This window comes from Myxocyprinus asiaticus, chromosome 16 (genome assembly GCF_019703515.2).
Source record: "Myxocyprinus asiaticus isolate MX2 ecotype Aquarium Trade chromosome 16, UBuf_Myxa_2, whole genome shotgun sequence".
Taxonomy (NCBI): domain Eukaryota; kingdom Metazoa; phylum Chordata; class Actinopteri; order Cypriniformes; family Catostomidae; genus Myxocyprinus; species Myxocyprinus asiaticus.
The window spans coordinates 7,683,905-7,703,773 of NC_059359.1; the positions used below are offsets into that span (position 1 = coordinate 7,683,905).

Genomic DNA, 19,869 nt, shown 5'->3' on the forward strand with positions numbered 1-19,869 from the left:
TTTAGACAAAGATTATCCAGATAATGAGGTTCCTGTCTGTCTCTGTGGCGAGTCGCTCATAGCATATAAACGATGGGGAGCACGTTGCCTGTTAGAGTTCAGAAGAGGAGAACAGATGTATTCTATCACAGACTTCTGCAAAGAGATGACTGCAGCCATGATCATACTGAGATTGTGTGTGCTACTTCTGATATGTTCAAGATTAACAGGTATGCATGAATCTTCTGTTGTCATCTTTCAGTATTTGCCCAAAGTATTATTTAATTTGTCTGTTACAGTGCATACAGTGTAAACCAGTTCTTTTAGAGCTGTCTGTCATACTTAAACCAATTTTGATTAAAACTGGTGTTTTAATATATATATATATATATATATATATATATATATATATATAGTGTACATATATTTAGCATATTTTAATGATACAGTGGCCTCATATAGTGGTTTTGGACACTTAAAAAATGTCTGTATGTCATTGAATAACAAAATTTAAAACAAAGTGGCATCTGCAAACAAATGATGCCAGGCCTTTTCTCAGAACAAAATTCACTTTCTTAATCTTTAACTATCTGGTGGCAAGGTCATTTTCAAGTTTAACAAATACTAACTTAACTTAAAAGTTCTTAAAAAATAAATGGCAATTGGTTTGATATTTTTTCATTAATTCTTTTTGCAGCCACTGTACAGAATATTTTTAAAGATTTGCTATAAATGTAATGAAAGCTCCTAAACTCTTAAAATTAGATTTTAAGTGTTAAACCAACAACATGACCTTTAGACAGACTTTAAGTTAAATTAATGCAGAATAAAGGGTTTAAATGACAAGTATTCAGTAAAATGAAATATATAAAAGTACTATACCATTTGACACCATCATTGTATTATGGTGATGCTATAGTTACTCATTCTACAACTGGCACATAAATATTTGAACAATGATAAATCGAAATGTTCTCTAGAAATAAGAAAACAAAATGTGTGCAGATACATTTCAAGTATAACTTTCTCTTGTGAAGAAGAGGACGTTTACCTCTGAAAAAAAAAGTGTTATATTGTCGGCTCTCTTCTTTGTTGCTGTATGCCTTTGAACCTTTATACAGGAAGAAATATTGCTTTGTAAGGGAAGCTGGTCACTTCCAATGTCCATTTACTCTTTTCCTGGTCGCCTGTCTCACAATAATAGAATTAAGGCTATTTGTGGTAGTGATGCAGGAAAAAAATACACTTGGCTTTGAGTATTGTCAGCATTTCCATTACTGACTTTCTCAGGTTTATTCCTTTTAGAGGCTTAAAACTCTAAAACAGTTGTTCTCAACTGGTTTTGCTTGAGGACTGAGGTTTACTTTGGACTTTAAGTGGCAACCCAACACATTACCAAATTTGTTTATCATACAAAAGTAAACAAATATGCCCTTAAAATCAATTATTGAAAGCAACAATGTGAAAAAATATTAACATGACAGGCTAAATAGGACAACTGACCTAGTTTGACATTGTTAAACCTTTCAAATTCAAGAGATATTTCGTAACTCAGTCTATAAAGACATTCTCTGCATCCAATAATTATTTCCTTGAACAATTATGGTTAGTTGCATTTCATTATTTGTATTATTTTCCCCCCGCTGTTCGAGACCCTATCAGAACAGACCTATGACTCAAATTTGTGTCGTGACCCATCAGTTCAGAACTACTGTGTTGAACCCATAATTTGTGAAATTCATGTTTTGTGGTTAAGTGCATCTTTTCTTTTTAGATGCTAAGGTAGACATCATCACTAATGGCCCAGATGTGCTGATCGGAACTGACGTTCTGCTTTTGTGCAAAGGTTGGTGTGTGCTTCTGACTGTGCAATAAGAATGAACCATTACTTTGTTATAATGGACATACAATATTATTTAAAAGTTTAGATACTCTTGGATGTTGAATTAATATTACTTATGCTATTAAAAACCTTTTGATGCTAAAATTATGCTCAATTGCTTGAAAATGAGTCTTGTAGACGAATATAACATTTTGTACAGTACATACTAAATGAATTTCTTTACAAAACTAACATTCTAATAAATAAAAATATATATATAAAAAAAAACATTTTGGCCACAAAACATTTTTTTGGTCACTGCATAATTCTCATACTTTTATTTGTGTTTCATGGTTTTGATGACCTTACTATTATTCTACACATGGAATAATAGTAAACAATGCAAAATAGTAATATTAAAGAATGATAAAGTTTATCCAAACATTTGACTAGTAGTGTATATATCCCACATTAAAGAATCTGTACCAGTCTAAAAATCTTTACACGGCAGATATAATGGTACTTTTTAAAATAAAGTTGTTGTTGTTCTGGTGTTCCTATCATTCTTTTCCTTTGTTTTATTGTGTGATTGGACATTCAGTTGATGCAGAGGGAGATATCATTTGGTTAAAGGATGAAGAAGAATGTGAAGATCTTTATTTAGTCAAGAAAGTGGATGAGTCATCAAGTAAACTGACCTTGAAGAATGTTCAGTTAGGTGACAGTGGAGTCTACACCTGCAAGTTTGATAATGATCACGGCACCAGGAAGAACAGCTATCAAATCTATGTCTACCGTAGGTTAAGTTCAAATCTTCCAAGTTTATTTACTGAATTGCGTCCATTTAAAGTGATAGTTCACCCAAAACTTAAAATTCTCTCATTATATATGCACCCTCAAGTCATTTCAGACCCCTATACTGTTATTGTATTTTTTTTTTTTAATAATTATTATTTCTTTTTTCCTATGGCACATAAATGAGAATTCGTTAAGAAGATTTGCGCAGCTCTTTTCCATACAACAGTTCAGTGAACACAAATAACAGAATAAACAAAATCAAAGCAGCCCATACAACTTGTGTGCTATATTCCAAGTCTTGTAAACCCATAGAATAACTTTGTTTGAGGAACAGACTGGAATTAAAGTTGTTATCGCCCTAAATTTTGTTCTGTTCCTCACATAATGTTGTCATATGGCCTCAAATAGTGCATGAGGATTACTTTAATGTTTTGTTTTGTTTGTCCTTTTTTGAGCTTGGCAGATTTGGTCAGTTTGAACTCGTCTTTAAAAGGCATGGACAAGAGCTGCATCAATCTTCCTCAAAAAATCATTTTGTTTCATATGGGTTTGGAATGACATGAGGATGAGTAAATAATGGCAGAATATTCATTTTTGAGTTAACTATTTCTCTAAGTAAGAAATCACACACTATTAATGTTTCTATCAAGTCGTGTATCTCCATATTGAATCTGTTCTTCCAATCAGAGACACCGGACTTTGGCACCACGAGTACATACCATGAATTCCTGGTGAACCAGACAGTGAAAGTTCCCTGCATGGTGTCTGGGAAGCCTGAGGTGGAAGTCCAGTGGTATCGGAACAATCGCATGGTGAATGATGAAGGTAGGGGGGATGCCCACGCTGCAGGTTCCTCGGGTCTTTTATGTGGTACGGGGGTCTCCTCACCTTCCTAGCTCCATTCCTAGCTGTAGCTGGCAGAATGGAGGGATGGCGATGGTGGATGGGTCAGCGATGGGGTGGGCGGGGCCTGTACACTCAATGCTTGACCGATTTGCAATCAAATCGAGTGATGTTTCTCATTAATAGTCGGGAAACATCTTTGAACATTTTACTGAGTTCTTTTTTGTTTGTTTGTTTGTTTTTTGCCTTTGTGAGAATGAGGTCAAAAGAAACAGCTCCAAAACATTTTACCCTGACCCATTTCAATTAAACACCACCATTGACAACCTAAAAGGAGCAATGCACCCAAAAATGAAAACGCTGTCATTATTTACTCACCCCCACCTGCTGTTATTTTTTCTGTGGAGCACAAAAAGAGACATTTTGAAGCAATTATTTCCCTAGTTCATCGTTACTACGAACTTCAAGCTCCAAAAAAGGACCAAAAACACCATAAAAGAACCATTAAAGTAGTCAATATGACTGTGAGTGAGCTTCTGAGTCCTCTGAAATCATATAATAGCTTAGTGTGAAGATTCTTCAAAAATTCTCCTATCCAGAGAAGAGATAACAGCATACAGGGTTGGAATGACATGAGGGTGAATATGTCCTATTACTTTCTGAATAATGACAGAATTTTCATTTTTGGGTGAACTGTTCCTTTAAGTGTGTGTGTGTGTGGGCTTGTAAAGTCTTTGTCTCATTAATCTGATAACTGATAAGACTCCATTTTTGACATTACTTCACTCTCTTCACTGTGCAGGCAGAGGTCATCTCAAAATATTGTCAGATAAATCCCTGCAAATTGTGGGAATTCAGCAGGAAGACCGTGGAAACTACACCTGTGAAGGCAGGATCAAAGGACGCCCCATCTCAAAGACACTCCAAATCTCTGTTGTTGTTAATGGTGAGGACGTAGAGGACCTAATTATTTGAGGTGTCTTAGTGTGGCCTAGTGCTGGGGAAGCTATTTTGAATCTGGACCTTCTCAAGGCACATACTTAAAAAAAAAAAAAAAAAAAAAAAAAAAAAAAAAAAAAAAGAGGAAAAAAAAGTAGTTAAAGTTAAACTACAGGGTACTATTAAAAAAGTAGTAGGCTATAATTATCTGATACAAAAACAATGTAGATCTAATTTTGGGTGATAACATTAAATTTAATATATAAACTTGTAAAATATGAAATACAACTAAAAAACTAGAACACACTCTAATTAATCTAACGAGTCAAAAACAGTGATGAACAGCAGCATATAGGCTAACTGAATATTTGGGCAAGAATTCAAATAAATTAGTGAATGATTTATTTGAACCGGTTCATACCAACGCTGATTCTTATGAGAGAGAAGAGATGCCATTTTAGGAGTACGCGTTGACCTCAGTTTGCTCTGCAGTAAAATGGTGTGAAAAACACAATGTGATGGACCAAAACTGTAATACGTTTAGTAACGCTAGCCTGCTACTCATTGGAAAGAGAAACTTGGTATTGGAAAATGTTTCCAAAAGAAACTAACAATATGAGTGTTCCAGATGGAGAAAAAGTACCATTTTAAGTGTTAGTTGGAGTAAAAATGAGTTCAGTTCAGGCTCAACTTGTGCAGTTGTTGGGTGTCATAACAACCTGATGTAGTAATTGATATTAACGCAGCTAACCGCGGTTTATGGCTTTAAGTTATCCACCCACTCCTTAAACTTTGACAAGTGAGGCACTGTCAAAAAATGGTCATTGTGACTCTAAATATCGGCACTATAGAGCTGTTCAGGTTGTATTCCAAAAACCCGAAAGAGAATTACCCATGGGTTCCCTCCGGATTTTCCTATGGATTTTTATTATGCTGTTTTTCAACTTTTGAGTAAAATAAGGTATTAAAAAAAACATTACTTGATGATACATGGACGTTTTACAAATGTAAATTTTGAAGCCAAATTGAACTGCATACTTTAATAAAACTACATTACGGCTTAAAAATTTATGTTTGAGGTATGAAAGTGTATAATTTATGTTGTAGAACAAAACGTTCACATATCCTCAAGTAATGTTTACCACAGACCTTATTTTACTCATAAGTTGAAAAACCCCATTATAAAAACCTTTTGGAAAATCGAAGGGAACATGTTGTGAATTATGCTACCTTCACGTGCTATCGGAAGGCTACTCGGAGGTTGCACATGAATGACCCCTCAGGTCGTAATTACGACTAGGAAACTCAGAGATCATTTTGATACCCGAGTTTCCGAGATGGGAGGAGATATAAACTTTCAACATGGCGGAGGAGAGTACAGTTTCTGTAGTGAATGACAGATTTTATACATTTTTCTAAATACAGCTAATAGTTAGCGATTACCATTTTGGTCATATTAATTTATGTATATCAGCATCCATTTGATGCATGTTGTACATTTTTTACACCATAAAATAGCTTGTATTTTAGCAAAATTCCATTATCGTCAACAAGCTGAATAATATTTTTTATGGTGTCAAAATAAAAGTTCCTCAAGAAATATATATGAATGAATGTTTTTTTTTTCGACAACAAAGCATTTGAACGCGACGTACTTGTAATTACCACTTCAGAAGTGGGAAGAAGGATAATTCCGATAGCAAATGAAGGCACCATTAACCTTCCGGGTTCGCCTACAAATTTACGTCGGCTGAACACCTCTATGGAGCCACATGTTTATTTATTTTTTTGTATTTTTTGGGGGGGACAATTTTCCACATTTACATCACATTATCCACTAAGAACATAGGTTAAAACACTGTATGAGACGCTTAAAAAAAGGTGACAAATGTGAAAAACGTGCAGAGACCAAAGACTTTTGTCTAGCGCATGTTAACAGAAAAACAATGTAAGAAACAGTGTGGACATCAAGTAAAATGTGTTCATTGTGAACTTCCCCATATCTTGACATCTTAAAATGCAGCGCTTCTGCACGAGTTGCTGCAAAAACAGTGAGACGCAGTGCAACGGTAAAAGACATCTGACTAGCCTAGCTATGTTACCCTAGAAAAACTATTTAAAACATCGCAGATGGGCGCAAAAACGCCTCCGCTGCATTACTGTCACACTACTGGGAAATATAGTTATATTAGCAGTTTTGCAGTAACTCTCCAGTACTGGTGTGGCTACTAGTAAGGGTGAATATGTCCTTATAATTTCTGCTTTAAATATCTCCTCTTTCAGAGCCACCGACTGTATTGATTCATCAAGAGAGAAAGAGTGTTTTTGCTGGACCTAATACCAGTGTGTCTATAATCTGCCAGGTCAAAGGAGAACCCACCCCAAATATTACATGGATAACGTATGTACATCAACAAAGAACACTATTATCTTTCTTTCACACATATACACATAATCCTTGTTTATTTAACCTTTCTATATTTGTGAATCTGCCATCTAGGTCAAAAGCTGATATAAACATTATGTTCAAATACTCCATCTTTGTCCTGACTACTTCAATAGCTCTGTTCAAAAAATGTTGTGCATCTCTCCCCCTCAGCCCTTCACCATTTGACAACTCCCGTTACAAATACAACTCTGACAGAAGTGAGCTCATCATCTCTGCAGTGACCAGAAGTGATTTTGGAGAGTATGTTTGCACGGCAACCAATAAGATCGGGGAAAACAGCGCCATATTCATTCTGGATGTGTCAGGTGAGGCGAAGTTTGAAAGGTACACCTCCAAGAATAATGTGATGTGTTTAAACTCAGTCGAAACTGAAGTTCAAGAATAGAATGATGGGGAGTCCTGGATAGCTCAGTGGTAAAGATGCTGGCTACCACCCCTGGAGTTCGCTAGTTCGCTAATTCAAGTCCCAGGGCGTGCTGAGTGACTCCAGCCAGGTCTCCTAAGCAATCAAATTGGCCCGGTTGCTAGGGAGGGTAGAGTCACATGGGGTAACCTTCTTGTGATCGCTATAATGTGGTTAGTTCTCGGTGGGGCGCATGGTGAGTTGAGCGTGGTTGCCGCGGTGGGTGGCGTAAAGCCTCCACACACGCTATGTCTCTGTGGCAACGCGCTCAACAAGCCACGTGATAAGATGCACGGGTTGACGATCTCAGACGCGAAGGCAACTGGGATTCGTCCTCCGCCACCCGGACTGAGGCGAATCACTACGCCACCACGAGGACTTAAAAGCACATTGGGAATTGGGCATTCCAAATTAGGAGAAAAAAAAATACGAATAGAATGATGGCATTTGATCTGCATAATAGCGCTTTAGTCGAAATACAGTGCCAGAGTTCACTTCATGCTTTTAAAGTCAACATGAAATCAGAATTGGCCCTATTTAACTTTCCCTATTTGACTTATTGCACTTTTTTCTAGTTACAAACCTTGTCTGACTCAGAAACACATCAGATTACAAAAGTTAAATGGGTTGGATCTTTGGTGGGCCACTTGTATGTTTGTATATATATATTTTTTCTACTTTCTTTTCTTTTCTATTCTTGGAAACATTGCTTAGCAAAAGATTTGTTCCAAGGAAACTTTTCTTTAGACATTCAAACGTTTACTTTAGTCACAAACACAGATATGGTGAATTTGAAGTCATGTAAGCAGATACTTTCATTCACACTTTCCAATGTGCCAGTCTGCCAGACCTAAATAAAATCCATTTTGACACTTGTAGGATAATGGATTGAAGTTATATATTTATGAATCAATATTTATGTTCATATTTTATGGTTTAGATCACAAATATACAATCCAAAATATACAAATATACACTCTCTGATTTAATTGAATTGAAATGTATGGCTATGCTACCACCATAACTCAGTTTTGCCTGTCTTTGGGATCGTTTTCAGAGCGTCCAACTGTAGTTTTGGATAAAAGCAGGCTAACCATTATTCCGGGGGAAACTGCATCTGTAGTCTGCAATGCCACAGGACATCCATCTCCAACCACACAGTGGATCAGAAAGATAACCAAAGAGAAAATGGTAAGAAACATATAATGACTGTCCCATTTTGTTTGTTGTTTGCCATTTCTAAAAAAGAACAAAGGTTATTAATCAGAAATGGATTATATTGGATTATAATTTTCTTTGATGGTGGTGGTGAAGGGGAATTCTGTATCTACAGGAAGTTTCACCCAAGTACTTCTATCTTAATTACTACTCTCATTGTCTTTCCTGTCTGCACAAACATGTGTGGCCAGTCCAGGGTAGAGGGATCTGAACTGATTCTTGAAAATGTGATGCCCTCTGATGGTGGCTTATACTCCTGCATAGCCAGCAACACAGCAGGAACAGCCACTGAGGACTTCCAGTTAATAAGTAAGAGCTAATGATCTTGTAAGGATAATTAGAAGCAAAGGTTAAGCACGATATGTTAATTAATATTACTAAAACCGGCTATCCTTACAGTCTACAATAAAAAACTGTAGTACGTTTACCATCATATCTAGTATGTTTTTTGTTAAACTGTATGCTCCATACACAGATGATTGAAATCTTGTTTACACTGTGGCACTTACAATGGAAGTGAATGGGGCCAATCTTCTGATCGAAAACATTAAAATACTTACTGTTGCAAAAGTGTAGCCACAAGATGTAAACATTTTACACGTTAACATGTTTTTAGTGTAGTAAAATCGCTTATTAACCTTTTCTGTGTAAAGTAATATCCAAGATATGCCAGCTTCAACAACCAGTTGCAGCTGGTTGACCAGTATAGTCTTTCTGATGAAGCTGGTTAAGCTAGTTTAAAAGCTTGGTGGGGACACCAGCACACAAAACACAAATAAGCTGGTGACCAGCAATGCTGACCTTTTCATCAGAGTCTGCTTTAGTGCTTCTGATAATTAACTTATCTCTTTCTGCCTCTCTCTCACACAAGCCTGGCCTGGCACGCCTACTAAGTTCAGTGTGTCCCCGGGGCCCTCATCTTCGGTCCTCATCCAAAGTGTCTCAGTGCAGGACGGAGGGTCCCCTATTGCCCAGTACATCCTACAGTGGAAGAAACCATCCGAAGACAACTGGAGTCAAAGCATTGTCAAGCCCTCATGTAACTACATCAATCAACTTATCACAACTGCCCAGCACAGCTTCAGAAGTGTAGTTTTTGTTTTGTTGCTTTTTGATTACATGATGAATATTTATACTTTCATTGTAGATCCTCTGGTCATTAAGGCCCTTGAGCCATACACAGAGTACTTAGTCCGCTTTGCAGCCAAAAACACTCATTATCAGGGGAACTTCTCTGCCGAGAGAAAGGTTGTGACACTGTCCCAACGTGAGTATCACCATGTTTCTCTCCTCTTTGTCCATTCCATTTCACCTGCAGCTGATACAATTTTTTGATGCTGATATATACAACCCCAATTCCGAAAAAGTTGGGACAGTATGAAAATGCTAATAAAAACAAAAATCAGTGATTTGTAAATTATAATCACCCTTTGCTATATTGAAAGCTCTACAACTACACATTATATGATGTTTTACCCTGTGAATTTCATTATTTTTTAATTTATTTATTTATTTATTTATGTACAGTAATTTCAAATCAGATGATTGCAACACGCTCCAAAAAGGTTGGGACAGTTGAATGTTTACCATTGTGAAACATCACCATTTCTTCTAATAACCCTTATTAAGCATTTGGGAACTGAAGACACAAGTTTAAGTTTAGAAAGTGGAATTTTACCCCATTCATCCATTATGTAGGTCTTTAGCTGTACAATTGTATGGGGTCTTCGTTGCCATCTAATGCACTTCATAATGCACCGCACATTCTCAATTGGAGACAGGACAGGACTGCAAGCAGGACAATCCAGCACCCTCACTCTCTGCTTACAAAGCAATGCTCTTGTAATCCGGGCATATCTGTCTGCATTCATGGTGTTCTCACAGATGTGCGAGTTACCCATGCCATGGGCACTGACACTCCCCTGGCCCATACAGACACTGGCTTTTGGACCTGACTCTGATAACAGCTTGGATGGTCCTTTTCCTCTTTGGCCAGGATAACATGACGGCTGTGTTTTTCAAAAACCTTTTTTAACGGTGGACTCTTTGGACCAAAAAACACAGTTCCACTGTTCTACTTTCCATCTAAGATGAGACCGAGCCCAGAGAAGTCTTCTGGACAGTGTTGACGTAGGGCTTCTGCTTTGCATAGTAAAGTCTTAACTTGAATAACAAAGGTTTACTAAAGTTATTCCAAGCCCACGTTCATGATATCCATTACAGATGAATGATGTTTTTTAGACAGTGACATCTGTGGGATCAGAGGTCACGAGCATTCAGAAGTGGTTTTCATCTTGCCCTTTACGCACCAAGATTTGACCAGATTCCTTGAATCTTTTAACTATATTGTGCACTGTAGAGGGTGAAATGCCCAAAATCCTTCCCATTTGTCTTTGGGGAACATTGTTCTCAATGTGCTGGATTACAGTGCATCTGGAAAGTATTCACAGCGCTTCACTTTTTCCACATTTTGTTATGTTACAGCCTTATTCCAAAATGGATTAAATTCATTATTTTCCTCAAAATTCTACAAACAATACCCCATAATGACAATGTGAAAGAAGTTTGTTTGAAATCTTTGCAAATTTATTAAAAATAAAAAACAAAACAAAAATCACATGTACATAAGTATTCACAGCCTTTGCCATGACACTCAAAATTGAGCTCAGGTGCATCCTGTTTCCACTGATCATCCTTGAGATGTTTCTACAACTTGATTGGAGTCCACCTGTGGTAAATTCAGTTGATTGGACATGATTTGGAAAGGCACACACCTGTCTATATAAGGTCCCACAGTTAACAGTGCATGTCAGAGCACAAACCAAGCCATGAAGTCCAAGGAATTGTCTGTAGATCTCCGAGACAGGATTGTATCGAGGCACAGATCTGGGGAAGGGTACATAAAAATGTCTGCAGCATTGAAGGTCCCAATGAGCACAGTGGCCTCCATCATCCATAAATGGAAGAAGTTTGGAACCACCAGGACTCTTCCTAGAGCTGGCCGCCTGGCCAAACTGAGCGATCGGGGGAGAAGGGCCTTAGTCGGGGAGGTGACAAAGAACCCGATGGTCACTCTGACAGAGCTCCAGCGTTTCTCTGTGGAGAGAGGAGAACCTTCCAGAAGAACAACCATCTCTGCAGCACTCTACCAATCAGGCCTGTGTGGTAGATTGGCCAGACGGAAGCCACTCCTCCGTAAAAGGCACATGACAGTGAAGCATGGTGGTAGCAGCATCATGCTGTGGGGATGTTTTTCAGCAGCAGGAACTGGGTGACTAGTCAGGATCGAGGGGAAAGATGAATGCAGCAATGTACAGAGACATCCTTGATGAAAACCTGCTCCAGAGCGCTCTGGACCTCAGACTGGGGCGAAGGTTCATCTTCCAACAGGACAACAACCCTAAGCACGCAGCCAAGATAACAAAGGAGTGGCTATGGGACAACTCTGTGAATGTCCTTGAGTGGCCCAGCCAGAGCCCAGACTTGAACCCGATTGAACATCTCTGGAGAGATCTGAAAATGGCTGTGCACTGACGCTCCCCATTCAACCTGATGGAGCTTGAGAGGTCTTGCAAAGAAGAATGGGAGAAACTGCCCAAAAATAGGTGTGCCAAGCTTGTAGCATCATACTCAAAAAGACTTGAGGCTGTAATTGGTGCCAAAGGTGCTTCAACAAAGTATTGAGCAAAGGCTGTGAATACTTATGTACATGTGGTTTTTATTTTTAAATTTTTTTTTTATTTTTTTTTTATAAATTTGCAAAGATTTCAAACAAACTTCTTTCACGTTGTCATTATGGGGTATTGTTTGTAGAATTTTGAGGAAAATAATGAATTTAATCCATTTTGGAATAAGGCTGTAACATAACACAATGTGGAAAAAGTGAAGCTCTGTGAATACTTTCCGGATGCACTGTATTTGCTGAAGCATCTGTTGGCAAATTGACAAGTCTTGAACGATCCATACTCTTGAAGGACTAGGCTGTTTTTGGAGGCTCCTTATATACTATGACACAATTGCTTCACCTGTTTAACATCTCCAGTTTCACATCGCCTTGTTATTTTAACTCGTCAAATTGTTATTAGTCTTAAATTGCCCCTGTCTCAACTTTTTTGGAGCGTGTTGCAATCATCTGATTTGAAATTACCGTACATTTAATAAAAAAAAAAAAAATTTCACAGGTTAAAACTTCATATAATGTGTAGTTATAGCGCTTTCAATATAGCAAAGAGTGAATATAATTTACAGATCACTCCTTTTTGTTTTTATTAGCATTTTTCATACTGTCCCAACTTTTTCGGAATTGGGGTCGTATTATAAATATTCATAAACATGTAAACTATTGGCAGGCTCACATGGAATTTGCATTCTCAGAACTCTACGTTCTGCAGATTTCCCTAGATTCATCATTCATAGTTTTATACCTTGCAAAAAACATTTGCTTAATCTGTATTTTTTTCCCCCAGTATCTAAAAAGCTCAAAACAAGATAAATTGCTATGCCAATTAAATGATCAAATGAATCGCCATTAATTGCAAATGACAATATTTGCAGAAAAAAGCCCCCAAGTAAAAATAATTAAATATATAATGATAAAATAATTATTATTAATTATATTTAATTAATATAAACGGAATAACTTAAATATAATAATTAAAATACAATATGTTACGGTGGCAGGCAAGTAAAGCTTTGATTAGACAATAAAAAAAGTGTCTTTAGAAGGCAATATATTATTTTTATATTACTGAACGCACACAAAGGTGGTACTTCAAGCTTGAATTGCTCCGATGATAGGAAAATTTCTTATTATGGTCTGGGGGCATGAGTAATTGCACTAATTGCACTAAACGCATTATTGTTTTATATAATTAATTGCACTGAATTAACGTGTTAAATTGACAGTCCTAATAAAAAAAAATATTCTGTTTATTATTATTATTACAATTGTTTTATTATTGTTATTATTATATTATATTATATATATATATATATATATATATATATATATATATATATATATATATATATATATAAATCTCAAGTAAATTTATCTGTTTATTGATTTTTTTATTGATTTGTTTTAAGGATGTTAAGATTTTTTTTTTTTACTGGAAAACAAGACCAAAATAATCTTTTTTGCAGTGTAGCTACATATTCCCTGCCCCTTGCATGTTTATTAATTAAATCTTTAAACTAATTTAAAAATGTTTTCAGCTACCAATAAGAGTATAGTATTCTCAACTGATTTAATTCCATTCAGCAGAATTCCACAGATTTTGCTGCAAAATCAGTGTAGAAAATGCTGAAAAGTATGCAGATTCTGTCTGGGCTTGGCAATTGATTTACAGTCTTGAGTTTGCACAGCATCTCAGTACATCTCAGTTTTAATATCATAAAATAAATGTTTATCATTAATTTCAATAATAAAAGTTAATTTTCAGTGACCATACTCTAATTCTTGTCATGCATACATGCTTTTTTGCTTATCAAATGTGTTCATGATTTGCTTCCACTACCCATCCATCCTCTTATTGCCATCTAAATGACCATTCCTGCTTGATGGTGACCATCTCCATGCATTACCATCTGCTCCTGGTCCCGGGGCCATCCATTGCCTTATTCTGACCTTCCTTTGTAGATGGTAAATCAAAATTCTGAATGCATACATCTCCAGTTGATAGGCTAAAATACATGCCTAATTATTTGCTGTGATATAGAGGTGTGAAAATGAGCTTTCCTGCATATTTCGAATGCTGAAGGAAGCCTGGAATTATTTTACATGTACAATTTCAGTGACTTGGGTAGATATCATTACTTCTGGTCTCCTTCAGTGTGAAATCAATGCTGGTATTCAACTCTCACGTCTCTATATCTTAGTGAATGATTTTGGAGCTTATCCACTGGATTGCCAATTACTTATGTGTAATGCTGATCAATTAACTGACATACCCTAATAATATAGGGGCAACACTGAATCTTCATCTAAGGCTAAGTGATATATTGAATATTCACTCTATATTTGCAAAGATTAAGCAATGAATCATATCATAATGAACATCAGTGAATCAGTTCAAATTGTCCATTTAAGTGAACTGATTTAAAGCTCTGATTTGAACGATTTTTTGTTCATATGTTAAAATGTTAATTTAAAATATATGTAGCTGTATATTGCTGTTTAATACTATATATTGCTATATTGTCAATTAAAAATGAAAATGATAAAATATAATTAAATTATTTTTCCTTGTGTTCATTTAGTGAAAACCTGTGTAAAACATTACTTGATTATATTATATAACTAGATTTTTTTTTTTTTTTTTTTACTGTATTTCAGTTCTTGCATTAAACATTTTAAATCTCCTCTACAACAATGGCTGTTTGGTCAAAATGATGGTTTCTCTGAATGAAAATAAAATCTTTCAAGCAATTTCAGAGCAAATATATAAATATAGATCAAATATCATCAAAATATCATTAATATGTAATTTTTTAACCATACAGACCAGCCCTAAGATCAAACTGCTACACTGTTTCCTTGTACCTTTCCTCTGATGTTTCCTGTTTCCCTTATTTAGGAGAACCCAACAACCCTGTTCTTTCTCTGAGTGAGAAAAAGCTGGAGAAGAATTCTGTCTCCATCCCTATTAAACAGCAAAATGACGGAGACTCTCCCATTCTACACTACATCGTACGCTACAGAGTGGTCAGTCTGATATCTAATAATTTATTATTTGATGAACCTTCCATAGTGGTGTAACAAGGCTTAAAAACATTTATCACATGCTTTAAAGGTGCATCAAATTGTTTTTCCCACTTAAAAAAGTTTACCATGTAAAGAAATGATCAGTAATTTGACAAATTATGTATACTCACATGAGATAAGAGATTCCATTCTTAAGTGGCCTAGAAAAAGGTGTTTTCTCTGATGTTTAAGATCACATGACCAGCCGAATACTACTAACTCACTCATTTACCTAGGTTAACCACCCTATTAAAATTTTTGGGTTGCAAAATATATTAATTATGGATGACAAATAGCTGAGAATAAGGTATAAGGTGAAAGGCATCTGTAAAATTAAAACCACTGCATGACTCTGCATCCACACCAAGCTTGGTCAGTACAAAGTCAGAAGACTGCTCTCATATCAGTTGTTTAAGAAGATTTAGAGCTAATGAAACATTAAAAAATTAGGGCTGTCGATTTAACGTGTTAATTCAGTGCAAATAATTATATAAAAAAATAACGTATTAAAAAATTAACACAATTACTCATGTCCCCGGACCGTAATAAGGAATATTCCTTCCATATGAGCAAATCAAGCATGGAGTACCACCTGTTTTCTCCAGGGGGCAGTAAGCAAAACTCGCAGTATAGGCAACGTGCAGCGTATACAGACAGAAAACAAACCACACTTACCGAGAGCAAACAACACAACATGAGAACATGTTCTTGCGTACAAACACAGCTTGATGGAGCACAAATCCGAAGACAAGTATCTCAAGTGTTTTTCCAAGTTTCAAACCTAAAAACGGCATGTTTATGACGCAACGTAACCGAGACGCTCCAAAAGTGTCTGTCTGACATGTCCTTAGACAAGCCCTTATAATAAATCTCGGACTGATTGACGAATTTATTTGCAAAATGGATTGCTGTGAACTGTAGGCCAATGATAGGCTTATGTTCAATAATACGGAAATAAACAATATATTGCATTCCAAAGCCACTGTTTGTATTGTCCTTTTTAATGCTTAACTTGTGTGCCAAAATAATGTAATGCATTTACATTTTCTGTATTATTCTTTTTTATAATATTTATATTTTATTTATAATTATTTATTCATTATATATTGAATGACTGTTATTTGAGGGGCTTTCTCAGCAAATATTTATGTATGAGCTTAATTGCAATTAATTTGATTAAATTAATTAATCAGCATACCATGTACACTGCCTGGCCCAAAAAAAAGTCGCTAACTCTTTATGTTTAGTTGGACCGTCTTTAGCTTTGATTACGGCGCGCATTCGTCATGGCATTGTTTCGACAACCTTATGCAACGTCATAACATTTATATCCATCCAGAGCTGCATTAATTTTTGACCGAGATCTTGTAATGATGACGGGAGAGACGAACCACTCTATAAGGTCTTCTCCAGCACATCCCAAAGACTTTCAATGGGGTTAAGATCAGGACTCTGTGGTGACCAATTCATGTGTGAAAATGATTCCTCATGCTCCCTGAACCACTCTTTTACAATTTGAGCCCGATGAATCTTGGCATTGTCGTCCTGAAATGTTCCTGTGCCGTCAGGGAAGAAAAAATCCATCGATGGGATAACCTGGTCATTCAGTACATTCAGGTAGTCAGCTGACTTCAGTTTATTGCCGCATAACATTGCTGAGCCTAGACCTGACCAATTGAAGCAACCCCAGATCATAACACCATACAGTGGGCATTATGCATGATGGGTGCATCACTTCATGCACTTCCCTTCTTACCCTGACGCGTCCATCGCTTTGGAATAGGGTAAATCTGGACTCATCAGACCACATGACCTTTTTCCATTGCTCCACCATCCAATCTTAATGCTTCCTAGCAAACTGAAGTCGTTATTATTCGATTAGCCTCACTAACAAGTGGCTTTCTTGTGGCCAGACAGCTGTTTAGTCCCAATCCTGTAAGTTCTCGTCGCATTGTGCGTGAGGAAATGCTCTTAAATTCACTATTAAACATAGCCATGAGTTCTACTGTTGATTTTTCACAATGTGACTTCACCAAGCATTTTTGTGATCCTGATCACGATCATTGACATTCACAGTAACATCTTTTCCACGACCACGGGATTCGTCTTCGACATGGTTGTTTAAGAAATGAGAAGCTACACACTGCATCAGTTAGGGTTAAATAAATTGTTGCCAGCTGAAACATATTAATCACTGCAATAATAATCCAATCATAGGCTCTTAAGCATCTGCTTATTTAAATCCAAACGATGACTTTTTTTATTTATTTTTTTGGCCAGGCAGTGTAATAAATTCAATTAAAAATTTTAGTCGATTGACGGCCCAAAAAAAGTACTTGGTGCACCTTTCCTAAAAATATATAGTTAATTTTGTTACTTACCTTACTATATGAATTTTTTTAATGTATATGTAATATTATGCATACATAATGCAGTCAATTTCTTATTAAAAATGTGTAAAATGTCACCTGTTTCAAATAGAACAAGGAGAATGAGGAATGGAAAGAGAATGAATTGCCTGGAAACTCAAGTAAAATACACCTGCATGGCCTCCAGTACAACTCTGACTATCAGATGGAAGTTTTTGCAGTAAATCACAACGGTTCATCCAGCCCCGACAAGGTTAACTTCACTGTCCCACAACCTGGTATGTGTGATTGAAACAAGTCTACTAACATTACAAATTATGAGCTTAAAGGAGTAGTTCACCCTAAAAATACCCTCTTTTTGATCCAGACCTGTATACTTTCATTTTGTCCATGGAAAACATGAGGAGAGTTACACAGCTCTTTTCCATACAATGACAATTTATAGTGACTACATCTTTAAATCTTCAGAAAGGACAAAATTACTATGAAAGAGCTATGAAAGTGCTCCATGTGACTTTCCGTGTTCGTCATATATTGCACAAGTCATATGAACTGCTTTTATTGCCATTTATTTGTCCTTTTTTGGGCTTGATAACTGTGGTTACTATGAACTGTTATTATATAGAAAAGATCTGTTTAAAGATTCTTCAGAAGAATCATAGAAAATATAACTGCATACTGGTGGTGATCTGTTTTTGGTTGAACTATTCCTTTAAATGAGAAAAGATCAGTTACTGGTGTGACTTTGTAAGATTCATCGCGGTGAATTTGAGACTGTGTGCAACCTCACTGACTGATTTCTCCTCTTACAGTTTATCAGCCGAGTGTAGGGAAAGGTGGTGTGGTGGGCATTGTCATGGTCATCTTCTTGGTGCTGATGTTATCAGTAGATGCTTTCTGTTGCTACACCAACCACTGCGGCCTGCTCAATTTTCTCGCTCGTAAACTGTTGGGACACAAAGTGGCAGAGTCTAAAGGCATAGATGAAGAGGCCAATAATTCCAGTGGGTAAGATAACCTCATGCTTCAGTGCCCACATATATCAGACAAAGGATGTTTTGTTTTCCTACAAAGAGTAATTATTAGCACATAACATTTTTTATGGTGAAGAAATATTGATTCAGCAGATTGCGTGTCAATTTTGAAAGCAATAGTTCACCCAAAATTGAACATTTGGTCATCATTTACTAAGCCCTGTTTTATTTAATGTCTTCTGTGTGAGTCCAAAGGAGATTTAAGTTTCTGTTTTTCCTATAAGGAAAGTGGATGGTGTTTTATACTATTTTATACTGTTTTATACTATACATAAAGTATCACCATAGTTGTTCATACAACTTTTAAGCGAAATTCCACTATTTGCGCTATACGATAGCTTTGTATGAGGAACAGATCGAAATTTAAGTCATCATTTACTGAAAATGTATTTTTGCGTGAACTATTCCTGTAGGTATAGTACATATAGGCCTGGAAAGTGTGACGTTAGTTTACGTTGGTATAGAAGCATGATCTTAGTCAGTGTAGACACCATATTTAATTTGACATGAATTAAAACAAGTCTGTGAGGGATAGAGTGTGCATTGGTGTTGGAAATTAACCCTTACATTAATGGCCAATATTTCCCTGCTGGATTTGATTTTCAGGGGCATTTTTACCTTTATGAAGGCATTTTTTTTCTTCTAACCATTTAAAACCTAAACTGGGTCTCATCTGTTTTATATAAAATATGTCAGTTTAATCAATACAAATTCTCAAGATTAAGCATTTATTACCCTTATGCTAAGGATTAAATCAGATCATATTTTATTCCATAATACTGTATGTATAAATAGGACTATAATATAATATTAAGAATTATATTAGATGCATATTAAAAATATACAAATAAAAAATAGAAGAATTATTTTCATGGGAATTTTTTGTCCCAACATTTTAAATTTCAAGGGCATTTTTGTTGCAATTTTTCCTCTGAGCCTTCCTTAATTTCTGACCCTGCAGTTCATTCAATTGATTGTACTGTTGTGTGCCTTTTATTAATAATTAAGCCTATGAAGAATTGAAAATTTCCCCTAACAGTCATAACACTAAAACTAAATTGTAAACAACTCACCTTAAGCTTAATTTTTTACAATTCTTTAGTTTTAATTAAGTTACCGTTACTCTCTAATCCCTAAAGTTGACATTAATAAAAACATTAAAGTGGTCCTAATTAAACTACATGAAATGTCACATTTTGGAATTGTAATTCAAATATATACAGTTGTGCTCAAAAGTTTGCATACCCTGGTAGAAATTGTGAAATTTTGG

At 36.0% G+C, this 19,869-nt stretch overlaps 1 protein-coding gene across 3 annotated transcripts in view; it reads left to right on the forward strand.

The window, feature by feature from the left end:
- Window positions 1-19,869, forward strand: part of LOC127454462 (neural cell adhesion molecule 2-like) — a 22,880-nt gene continuing 3,011 nt past the window's right edge. For 2 of the 3 annotated variants that reach the window (XM_051721690.1, XM_051721691.1), the window contains exons 1-14: window positions 1-209; window positions 1,754-1,825; window positions 2,403-2,597; window positions 3,287-3,424; window positions 4,245-4,388; window positions 6,665-6,782; window positions 6,981-7,135; window positions 8,291-8,424; window positions 8,643-8,760; window positions 9,323-9,490; window positions 9,599-9,718; window positions 15,030-15,157; window positions 17,678-17,843; window positions 18,378-18,573. In XM_051721690.1, coding sequence (XP_051577650.1) covers window positions 116-209; window positions 1,754-1,825; window positions 2,403-2,597; window positions 3,287-3,424; window positions 4,245-4,388; window positions 6,665-6,782; window positions 6,981-7,135; window positions 8,291-8,424; window positions 8,643-8,760; window positions 9,323-9,490; window positions 9,599-9,718; window positions 15,030-15,157; window positions 17,678-17,843; window positions 18,378-18,573 — 1,946 coding nt within the window. In that variant the 5' untranslated portion in view covers window positions 1-115. The remainder of the gene's footprint in view (window positions 210-1,753; window positions 1,826-2,402; window positions 2,598-3,286; window positions 3,425-4,244; window positions 4,389-6,664; window positions 6,783-6,980; window positions 7,136-8,290; window positions 8,425-8,642; window positions 8,761-9,322; window positions 9,491-9,598; window positions 9,719-15,029; window positions 15,158-17,677; window positions 17,844-18,377; window positions 18,574-19,869) is intronic. The other variant, XM_051721692.1, reaches the window with a different exon arrangement.